The sequence below is a fragment of the Bos taurus genome, chromosome 9 (genome assembly GCF_002263795.3).
Source record: "Bos taurus isolate L1 Dominette 01449 registration number 42190680 breed Hereford chromosome 9, ARS-UCD2.0, whole genome shotgun sequence".
Classification (NCBI taxonomy): Eukaryota; Metazoa; Chordata; class Mammalia; order Artiodactyla; family Bovidae; genus Bos; species Bos taurus.
In genome coordinates, this window is record NC_037336.1 from 84001874 (window position 1) to 84014041 (window position 12168).

At 40.1% G+C, this 12168-nt stretch overlaps 1 protein-coding gene across 4 annotated transcripts in view; it reads left to right on the forward strand.

The window, feature by feature from the left end:
• ADGB (androglobin) overlaps positions 1–12168 on the forward strand; it is a 198147-nt gene that overhangs the window by 99492 nt on the left and 86487 nt on the right. For 3 of the 4 annotated variants that reach the window (XR_003036243.2, XM_024996676.2, XM_059889738.1), the window contains exons 13-16: positions 2718–2847; positions 7309–7342; positions 8933–9116; positions 10136–10199. Coding sequence is in view for 3 of the 4 variants with exons in the window: in XM_024996676.2 (XP_024852444.1) it covers positions 2718–2847; positions 7309–7342; positions 8933–9116; positions 10136–10199 (412 nt within the window). In the remaining variant the exon portion in view is untranslated. 4 annotated transcript variants of the gene reach the window in all.

The following is a 12168-nucleotide window of genomic DNA, read 5'->3' on the forward strand; positions in this document are numbered from 1 at the left end:
GAACTGAACTGAACTATTAGATTTTACAAACCAAAAATTCTCTTATACCTATAACTCTCAGTCGTGTATGACCTTTTGCAATCCCATGGACTGTAGCCCACCAAGCTCCTCTGTCTGTGGGATTCTCTAGGCAAGAATACTGGAATGGGTAGCCATTCCCTTCTCCAGAGGACCTTCTCGACCCAGGGATCGAACCTGGGTTTCCTGCATTGCAGGCGGATTCTTTATCGCTGAGCCATCAGGGAAGCCTCCATAACTTCATTATAAGCCTAAAATTAAATCCAAAGCTATATTTTATGGCCTAATTTGTTAGATTATGTAACATGATACATTTTTTTCATCTGTTGCAAACACAAAATACCACGTAGAGACAGAATTTTCTTAAACATAAAAATAGTAAACCTTGTAATTTTTCTACTTAATTTTATAGTTAGTGTTACCACTAAGATGATAATTTTATCATTCCAAATAGTTTTTGAGTATCTATTAGCTCATTGAGATTGCATACTTCTCAAATATTTTGTGGATTGTGTGAACCGGAGTTGCAGACCACCAGGACTAATTTTTTCAGGATTCAAAGTGTCACACACTGATGTCTAGAATCTCTATGCTAAGAGGGACCACAAAAGGTTGGCTTCATAACCTGAACTTCCCATGTGACTCCTTTACTTGATTTTCTTATTCCTCCTTTCAGTTCTTTACCTAATTAAGGTGGATGAAATTCTGTAACCTGGGTCTAGGTGACTTCAACCCTTGATTGGATTCAGTTAAGGTATTCACTGCTTGAATATACGGATTTCCTTGTATATCCATTGTAACTGGCCTAGACAGAAGCAAAAATATGTGTGAATGGCATTTCATCCTACCTGACTGCTCGATAGTCAGAGTTCTCAGGTCAGCAGAAAAAAAAAGCTGGTAGGTTGGTTTGTTTTTGAGGAGCCCTGGAGTGTGACTGCTACACAATCCCTTTTCCTTGAAACATTGTCGTTGTAGCAACCATATGCCTGGTTTGCCTGCTCCTGGCTCCTGGCCTTGTTTGCAAGAATCAGAGCTTCACAAGTGTTTGTGCTACCCTCTAGTGGCAGTTTCAGGTAAATCTGAGACAAAGCTAAAACTTGAGGTAAAGCAAGTTTTACCAAACAGAAGGCAATGGCGACCCACTCCAGTGTTCTTGCCTGGAGAATCCCAGGGACAGAGGAGCCTGGTAGGCTGCCATCTATAGGGTCGCACAGAGTCATACACGACTTAAGTGACTTAGCAGCAGCAAGGAAAAATCCAAAAGTAAAGGAAGTTCTATATACATGAAAATTAATTTTATCTTTGAAACACACATACCTAAAATATTTGTACTATAACAAATATATTTCTGTTGTTATTGTCCAGTTGCTAAGTCGTGTGCAACTCTGCAACCTTATAGAGTGCAGCACACCCGGCCTCCCTGTCCCTCACCATCTCCCAGAGTTTGCCCAAGTTCATGTTCACTGAATCAGTGATGCTATCATATTGTACCCATAAACTTCTAGCTTTGGCAGTGTTGATTTGGGGGTCATGTCAGTAATAACCTGAAAGATAGTTGGGTAGCTACTATAAATATCACACACCCATAATTAAAATTTTGGCTCCTATTTCACTGATACATTGCTCTGATACTTAATTAAATCAATTCCAAATGTAAGATTCCTGTGTGTTCTGATCATCAACAAAGATGACCAACATAGCTTTAAAATAAACCGTGTTCCAGAAAAGTTTTACAGCATTGCAGTAACTGACAGAGATTAGGGCTTCAGTAGTATAGAAAGCAATTAAATGTTTTTAACACACACACACACACAAAATACTAGTGGTTGTGGAAGAAGGAGATTGATAAAATGAACAAAGTCAGGACTTTCTATTGTTGACAAAACATTAATACAAAGGGATATTATTCAATCACTATAAAAAGAAGGAAATCTTGCTACTTGTGACAATATAGATGGATCTTTAGGACATCGTGTCAAGTGAAATTAGGCAGACGAGGAAGACAAATACCATATATTCTCACTTCTTTGTGGTATCTAAGCAAATAAACAAACTCGTAGATATAGGAGAACAGACTGGTGGCTGCCGGAGGCAGGGGGTTAGGGTGGATGAAATGGGTGAAGGAAATCAAAAGATACAAACTTCCAGTTATAAAATAAATAAGTCCTGGGAATGCAATGTGTAGCCTGGTAACTATAGTTAATAATGATGGTGCTTTAGTCCCTAAGTCATGTCTGACTCTTGCAACCCCTTGGACTGTGGCCTGCCAGGCTCCACTGTCCATGGGATTTCTCAGGCAAGAATATTGGAGAGGGCTGTCATTTCCTCCTCCAGGGGATCTTCCCAACCTAGGGATTGAACCCGTGTCTCCTGCATCGACCCAGGTTGACTCTACTGCTGAGTCACCAGGGAAGCCATAGTTAATAACACTGTTATATATTTGAAAATTATCAAGAGATTAGGCCTTAAAAGTTCTTATCACAAGGGGAAAAAATTGTAACTAATGTGTGGTGATGTACATTCCTTAAAGTTGTGATTACCGTTTTGCCATGTGTACAAATATTGATTGTTATGTTGTATACCTGAAACTAACAATAATGTTGTATGTCACTTATATCTCAATAAAAAATACAGTTATTTATTAGTAGCTTTAAACAAGAGATTAACAGAAATTGTTCTTATTTTTTTTTCCCGAATAGTCATTTTGTACGATCTTTTATTAAGAAAGGGCTGGTTCCAGGATCTGGTTTATCTTCTCTTACTGAAAATGATGAAACTGCAACCTTTAGCCAGATAGACTTAAACCAGTTGACAAAAGCTATGTCTCAGGTAACTATGCTACTCTTATTAGTAGCCCAGTTCTCAACTATGAAAGTTTTTTTTTTCCCCTTAATCTGTGAAATATATTGTACATAAATGCATTTGAGTGCAATAAATAATACTGAAATCAAGCTTCTTATGTACCCATTTCACAGTACCCACACAGGTACCCCTCTGCTCCTCCCACAATAATCAGGAAACCATGTGTCCCAGGGGCTGCTGCTGCTGCTAAGTCGCTTCAGTCGTGTCTGACTCTGTGCGACCCCATAGACGGCAGCCCACCAGGCTCCCCCGTCCCTGGGATTCTCCAGGCAAGAACACTGGAGTGGGTTGCCATTTGATTCTCCAGTGCATGAAAGTGAAATGTGAAAGTGAAGTCGCTCAGTCGTGTCTGACTCTTAGTGACCCCATGGACTGCAGCCTACCAGGCTCCTCCGTCCATGGGATTTTCCAGGCAAGAGTGCTGGAGTGGGGTGCCATTGCCTTCTCCTGTCCCAGGGGTAGGGCTACAAAATGCAAGGGTTCATATTGGTATGTCTGAGCTGGGCAAGGAACCTTTTAAATGGGGTCCCCCAAAATGAACTGAATCTGAGAGAGACATTAACCCTATGTGTTAAAGCCATTGAGATTTCAGGACTGGTTTGTTATCACAGACTAGCTCAGCCTTATATGGTTCATGTTTTTTAAACAGCAAAACTGCCTTACCTTTGCCTCTTAAAATAGATACAAATGATAGGGAAAATAGGACTGTTTTCAGATGTTCCCTAAGAATTAAGATTTAGCACAAGTCAGGAATTAATTATTCACCTGTTTCTTTTTCCACCTTCATCATTACTTCCAGCTGTAATGGAAGAAAGATGATAAGGGATAAAAATATTCATTCTTTAAAAATATTCTAGCTGTGGAAGGATTAGATATTTTTTCTTATACAACTGTATGTACAACTAATTGCTTCATTTTTTTTTTTTCGCTTGCTTATTTTTTCTATGACACATTAGGAAGCTGTCCCAAACAATTTTTTTTTTTAAAGAAATGCCATTAAACAAACAGCCTCTGAACACCTTTACCACATGAACGCGTGAGATAACTCTATCAATACCGACTCTTTTCCTGGAGACATCACCCCTGGGATCCTTTGCTCTCTTGCTCTTATTCAAACTGATAGAAACCTGCAATTGTCATCGTGGGACTTTCTCTTCTCTCCTCTGATGGATTTTCTAATTTTTGGAAACTATACTGTCCTCCTACTTTAATTTCAATGGCACGCATCTTCTAATACTCCCTGAGAAAAGATGCATGGAAAGTGAAGATTTTGATAGCAAGAAGTTCTTTGTATATTCTTGATGTTAACCTTTTATTACACATACGATTTGCAAATAATTTCTCTCATTCCATAGGCTGCATTTTCACTGTTGATTATCTCTTTTTGAATGACAGAAGATTTTCTACATAGTCCAATTTCTTTTTACTTTTGTTTTCTGTGTTTTTGTTGTCAAATCTAAGAAACCAGTGTCAAATCCAACGAAGCTCTTCACCTATGTTTTCTTTGAAAAGGTTTTTCAGTTTTTCACTTTTTTTAATCAACTTTACATTCAAACTTTCTGTTGAATTTATTTCACTTTCCTGTTTTTAGATTCTAAGAGCTCTACCTTATTCTTGATGTATTTTTATAGAAGTTTACTATTTGATAAATGACTATCTTAACTTTCTGATAATACTAACTTTTAAAACATCTCCCTATATTATTATTTCTGGTTCCTATGAATCTCTCTACCCACATCCATTAGTTTCTTTCTTTTATATGGGGCTCTTTCCTCAATTGCCTGGTAGTACTTTGTTATACACATATAAGGAGTTTATGACATTAAAGGGCTGGTGATTAGAAGAAGCTTTACGGCGTGGATAGAGCGTGTCAGCTGGTAGATTTAATTTGAGATAATTGGGGATAAATGAGCTTCATTTGGGGGTGGGACTGGCTCCAAATATGAGATTCCCTGAGGTTTTCCTCCAGCTCTGTTCAGTTTCATAGGTTAAGGGTTCTCTAATCTCCCTGCTGGGGTGGAATGTGGTGGTAAGGATTGTCATACTCTTATCCACCAGAGCTATTAAAGCCAAGCAACAGAGTTCCTGAGAGTCTCAAAGTTCATCATGTGGATGTTCACTTAATTCCTCTCCTCTCTTTGTAGTAGCCTTTCTTGCTTCCCATACTGTCTGTGATGTGAACCCAGATCTGGAGATTTTTCATTTAATTTCTCCACTTGAATCAAGCTCCAGTGTCCTATTTAGGCTGAAGAAGGATAGATGCTAAATTAGAAGGGATTAGGGAGAAGTGGGGACTTGTCTGTTCCTTATACAGACATTCAACCCACCCCTACATTTTCAGCCTGTATCTCATTTCCTGCTTTTCAGTTCAGTTTAGTCACTCAGATGTGTCCAACTCCTTGTAACCCCATGGACTGCAGCACACCAGGCTTCCCTGTCCATCACCAACTCCTGGAGTTTACTCAAACTCATGTCCTTCAAGTCGGTGATGCCATCCAACCATCTCATCCTCTGTCGTCCCCTTCTCCTCCCGCCCTCGATCTTTCCCAGAATCAGGGTCTTTTCGAATGAGTCAGTTCTTCCCATCAGGTGGCCAAAGTACAGGAGTATTCTCCTTCTCAGATGCCTGCTAATTGTTTCTGGGCTTCTATGGCTTGGATGGGCTTGCTTCTCACTAACACTTCACATTCAATTATCTCTACTCTGTTGTCTTCTCCACCCACTTTACATCATCCAAAATATTGTTAGCATCACCCATTACTCAGTTCAGTTCAGTTCAGTCACTCAGTCGTGTCCAACTCTTGGTGACGCCACGAATTACAGCATGTCAGGCCTCCCTGTCCATCACGAACTCCCAGAGTTCACCCAAACTCACCTCCGTCAAGTCGGTGATGCCATCCAGCCATCTCATCCTCTGTCATACCCTTCTCCTCCTGCCCCCAATCCCTCCCAGCATCAGAGTCTTTTCCAATGAGTCAACTCTTCACATGAGGTGGCCAAAGTACTGGAGTTTCAGCTTTAGCATCATTTCTTCCAAAGAACACCCCAGACCGATCTCCTTTAGAATGAACTGGTTGGATCTCCTTGCAGTCCAAGGGACTCTCAAGAGTCTTCTCCAACACCACAGTTCAAAAGCATCAATTCTTCTGTGCTCAGCTTTCTTCACAGTCCAACTCTCACATCCATACATGACCACAGGAAAAACCATAGCCTTGACTAAATGGACCTTTGTTGGCATCACTAGTCTGTATAAATTTATACAATTTTATCTTTTAAATTATTTTTATTGTGTTTTAGAAATAGCAGAGTACTACATGTGCATTCAGAGAAGGCAATGGCAACCCACTCCAGTGTTCTTGCCTGGCGGGCTGCTGCTTTATGGAGTCGCACAGAGTTGGACATGACTGACTCGACTTAGCAGCAGCAGCAGCATTTGTATATATTTACAGAGAAAAAAGGCAAAGGCACCCCACTCCAGTACTCTTGCCTGGAAAATCCCATGGGCGGAGGAGCCTGGTAGGGTGCAGTCCATGGAGTCGCTAAGAGTCGGACACGACTGAGCGACTTCACTTTCACTTTTCACTTTGATGCATTGGAGAAGGAAATGGCAGCCCGCTCCAGTGTTCTTGCCTGGAGAATCCCAGGGACGGGGGAGCCTGGTGGGCTGCCGTTTGTGGGGTTGCACAGAGTCAGACACGACTGAAGTGACTTAGCAGCAGCACATGTGCATTCAGTGTATTTTCCCTGTTAAAAGTTTGAGAAACCATTTTTTATAATTTGAAATAATCCTTTCTAGTTTCTATATGTGTGCTTATTCACTCAGTCGTGTCCAACTCTTACAACCCCATAGACTGTAGCCCACCAGGCTTCTCTGTCCATGGGATTCTCCAGGCAAGAACATTGGAGTGGGTTGCCATCTCCTTCTCCAGGGGATCTTCTCGACCCAGGAATCAAACCCAGGTCTCCCGCATTGCAGGCAGATTCTTTATCGACTGAGCTACAAGGGAAGCCCCACTAGTTTCTGTATACTAACCATTAATCATAATCTCATTTTAGTCAATCAGTATAAATTATTGGTGTATAAATTATAAATTATTGGTGCCTCATACCATCTAACATATCTACTCAGGGATATTATTGTTTTAATGTAAATTTTCTTATAAGATTCAAACATGTAATAAGCTCATATAAGCAGTATTTTAATGTCACAAATGTAAACTCTCAGTCAAATTCACATCTTTTGGATTTTAAGGTTGAAAACAAATTCCATTTTGCTGTATGTTTTTTAGTAAGGATTTAGAGAAATTTCGATTTGTCCAGTGTTTAGAAGACTGTATGAACCCTTTTAAAAACCGTGGTGCTTTAGAGGGCAGTCATGTTTTGTTGAATTTATAAATGATTTCTCAATGTGTTCCTTTCAATTCACAGGGAAATGTTGCTTCACAACCTGTACTCGGAAAAGGTAAATCAATAATCTTCTCATGACTTTTTTCTCAGATATCAAAATACAAAGGGATCTCTGCTTTCTGACAGCTTCTAGCTCTCCCTTCTCCTGTTCTCAGCAGCCCTCCCCTCACCCCAGGGTCTCCTCTGATGTGTAGAGTCTAATCTGCTCCCAGCTAGAAAAATCAGATAATCACACTTGTTAAATTCAAGCTTAAAGTCAAAATGAAAGACAATCTGATTAAAGCCCCATGAGTCACGCTCATGTGTTTTAATGCATGCACATTAGGATCAAAGCAGTAAAACCACTGCAAATTCCTCAGTTCCGAATGACTTGTGGGCGTAAAAGTGTTAGTTGCTCAATCATGTCTGACTCTGTGACCCCTTGGAATGGACTTGTATGCTTGGTCTTGCCTGACTCTGTGTGACCCCACGGAGTGCCACCAGGCTCCTCTGTCCATGGGACTCTACAGGCAAGATTACTGGAGTGGGTTGCCATTCCCTTCTCCAGGAGATCTTCCCAACCCAAGGCTCAAATCCAAAAACAGTGTAGTGTGGCACGTGTATATATAACATTGTGGTTCCAGAAAGTATACGGGAAATTTATGGCCTTGATAAACATAAAATAAGATTGCAGAATCACTGACTGTGGAGATCAGTTGTCTTATAGAAAGACGTCAGTCACCATAGATCTTTCAAGTTTTTGTTTCTTCTTCTATTGTCTGGGCCATCCCATCTCTTAATGTCAGTTTATAGCAGATTTTACATGCATTGTTCAGTTGCTAAGTCGGGTCTGACTCTTTGTGCCCCCGTGAATTGTAGCATGCCAGGCTTCCCTATCCTTTGTTATCTCCCTTAGTTTGCTCAAACTCATGTCCATTCACTCAGTGATGCCACCCAACCATCTCATTCTCTGTTGTCCCCTCAATTGCCCTCAATCTTTCCCAGCATCAGGGTCTTTTCTGGTGAGTCATCTCTTCACATCAGGTGGCCAGTGTTTTGGAGCTTCAGCTTCAGCATCAGTCCTTCCAGTGAATATTCAGGGTTGACTTCCTTTAGGAGTGACTGGTTTGATCATACATAAAGCATAAAGCAGCTAAATTCGGTTATAACTTTACAATCTCTAAAGAATGTGTGCACAAATTTACAAAAGTGTTTTCAGATTTTCTGGACACTCTGCATACAAGGTAGGGTTAAATTCTTCTGAGCGTATGAAAATGGGTCTCTGCATGCTATGCTATGCTAAGTCACTTCAGTCGTGTCCGACTCAGTGCGACCCCATAGATGGCAGCCCACCAGGCTCTGCCGTCCCTGGGATTCTCCAGGCAAGAACACTGGAGTGGGTTGCCATTTCCTTCTCCAATGCATGAAAGTGAAAAGTGAAAGTGAAGTCACTCAGTTGTGTCTGACTCTTAGCGACCCCATGGACTGCAGCCTCTGCATGGACCTCTACAAATCTGAGGTCTTCGTGGAAATGACTATCTCAGGAAATATTTTCTCAAAAACAGACTTCAGTATGTGAGCTCCCCTCTACTGTTTTTCATACCTTAATAACTTAGTATTTAACACCCTAGATGTGTTCGATACTGTTGTCTTCTGCTCTGCACAGATGAACTAGCAGACTATGGAGTCAATGACACAGTCCATCCAGCTGAGGGAATCAGTTTGGAAAAAGATTTGGTCAGCCAGACAACAGCAACACAGGAAAAATCACAGGAGGAACTCACAACAATAAATAACGGTGTTTCTAAAGAAATATGGTTGGATTTTGAAGACTTCTGTGTATGCTTTCAGTAAGTATAAATTTTATGCGTGTGTGTAATATAATGGATATATAAGCCTTTGATTTTTAGCTTTCATTTAAAAGAGTTAAGCCAGTGTTAGTCTGGTGTTGATCTAATAGTAAACAAAAATATTAGAAGGAAATATGGATGAGTTGATTGTCCACATGGAGCATGAGTAGCCAAACCAGTCTCAGGCCAATTTCAGCCTCTTCTCAAAGACTTATTTTTTGTTTAAGTTTATTCACTGAGAGAAATCATTTGTGTCCCTGTCAGGCAACTAATTCAATACAGTTATTATTTTTTCCCAGCTTTATTTATGTACAATTGATAGATAAAATTATAAATACTTAGTATGCATGGAGGGTGGATGAGTTGGGAGATTAAGACTGACGTATATACACTACCATATGTGAAATAGATTTGGGAACCTGCTATATAGTATAGGGAGCTTAGCTGAGTTCTCTGTGGTGACCTAGAGGGGTGGAGTGGGAGGGAGGCTCCAGAGGGAGGGGATATATGTACATGTATAGCTGTTTCACTTCATTGTAATAGCAGAAACTAACACCACTTTGTAAAGCAATTATACACACACACACACAAATGTGTCCATGGTGATGAATTAAAACACATACATATTGTGAAAGATCCCCCCATCCATTTAATTAACACATCTATCACCTCATATGTTTACCTTTTTATTTTGTGTGAGAACATTTAAGTTCTGTTCTTTGAGCACATTTTAATTATACAATGTAGTCTTATCAACAATACTCACCATGTTTCACGTTAGATCTTCAAACCTTATTCATCTTGTAACAGAAAGTTTGTAGTCTTTTTACCAATCTCTTCTTGTTTTGCCCACCCCCAGCCCTGGCAACCATGTTTTCCCTCTCTGAGTTGTTATTATATCTTGTAGCTTTCATCTATCTTTATCTGTTTTGCCTATAATTATTCATGTCTGAGAAACTTAATATGTAGTACTAGTCTGTTGCATATAATGACAATAATCTGTTATAAATGTTTTTCAGGACTATATATATTTTCCACAAACCAAGTTCATATTGCCTTAACTTTCAAAAATCAGAATTCAAGGTAAATACATTATGATATCTTCTCTTTCACTTCTTAAATTTTTGATGGAATCATGCTAGTGAAAAACACTTTCAAATTTATCAAGCATTTCTAAACTTCTAATATAATTGTATTTTAAAAATTGTTAGGGTCTTCTACCAATCGCTCACCCAGACAATACGCAAAATTCTGCTACCTGGTATTTCCAAGTGTGATCCATCTGATTATGTTGCAGCAGTTCAACCCTGAGATGCATTATTTTATAAATTCACACTAAGGAAATTTTGACTTATAAATAAGGGGAGGAAAAGTACAAAAAATTCACTATTCATGCTTGCATGCTAGGTCGTTTCAGTTGCCTCCAACTCTTTGCAACGCTATGGACTGTAGCCCAACAGGCTCCTCTCTCTACGGCATTCTCCGAAAGAATACTGGAATGGATTGCCAACCCTCCTCCAAGGGATCTTCACAACCCAGGGATCAAACCACATCTCATATGTCTTCTGCTAATTAATGTTCACTAACTTGCACACAATTCCTAAAACATAAGCACATTTTCACTATCATTTTTGCTATATCAGCCCACATTCTTCCCTCTGCTTGAAATTAATTCACGTTAGTCCTTCCCACTGCTTGAATTTCATTCCCCTTCCTCTGGCCAATGTCTACAAGTCCCTCAGAACAGCACGGATGCCGTGAGACCTCCTTCCTTGGCCATAGAGTCTGAGTCAAGTATGCTCACTCCATGCATTCTGTGTGATTGTCCACACTCAAACACTTTCCTCCCTCCATCCTGACTGTATGGTCATTCCTCTGTGTTCCTCCACCTACCTATCCACTTCATGTCAACATCTTAAGGAGAACTCTGTCCTTTTCTTGACTGTTGCGATACAGGCCCTGGCATGAAGTAGAAACTTGGTTTTTTAAAAAAAATTGTTGAATGAATTAATGAACAAGTCTCACATTGGGTAGAATTTTGGAGAAGATGATGAAATGTATCCTGGGAAACTAAATTACACTGAAACATGCTTGTTGCTTGTATGGGGCCATGCAGCCCCCAGTGATAACTCCACATCTCGCTGAGCTAATGCAGAGTTGGAGGAAGTAAGGAGGCTTGGGGATGACTTCTCCCTTTGCACTTGTACTAGATGAAAATGCAGACAGAGAAAACCTTTTTGAGCATCCCTCAAGAGGTACTTTGTAGCTGGTTGCCAGCTCTGAAAGTACGAACCAGCTCGGTACTAGTGACTGGGGCTGGCAGAATGACTGACCTGGCTCGGTAGTCTGTCTACAAAAAATACCCAGAGGAATGCTTTGACTTTATGAAGATAAAAAAGCAAACAAAGCAAAGGCAAACCAACAAAACCCAAACTGTTGAGACTTGCAGAACCCAGTGTGTGGTATGATATTTATTTACCGTTTACAGTTAATTAAGGAATGTCATCATATTCGAATTACTAGCAACAATTAAACGATAGTCATTTATAGGTGCTCCCTCTGTTCCCAGCCTTGAACTAGGTTCTTTTTTGCATCAACTCTTCAAGGCAAACCCAATGAAAAGACTATTATTATTATCGATTTTCAGGTTAGGAAACTGAGGCAGACCAAGTTTGGGGGTAAAATGCCCAAGACCACCAAACTAGTAAGAGGCACAAACATCAGGAGAACCAGATTTGTCCTCAGTGAAGCCTGTGCCTTTCTCACTAGTGCACCTTTGGAGGAAGCAGATCCATGGCTCTGGAGCCAGACTGCCTGGTTTTGAATGCAGATTTCACTTGGGATAGGACTCTTTGCCTCAGTTTACTTTTTTATACAATGACAGTGAGAACCTACATCAGAGTTGAGAAAGGAATGAGAGAATTTGTGTAAAACACTTAGTAGAATGCCTAATACTTAGTAAGTGAAAATAAATGCTGGCTGTCATTATTATTACCAAGAGCATTTGGCACATGAGTTTTTGTTATACATTGCCACCCTAATATATATGTGT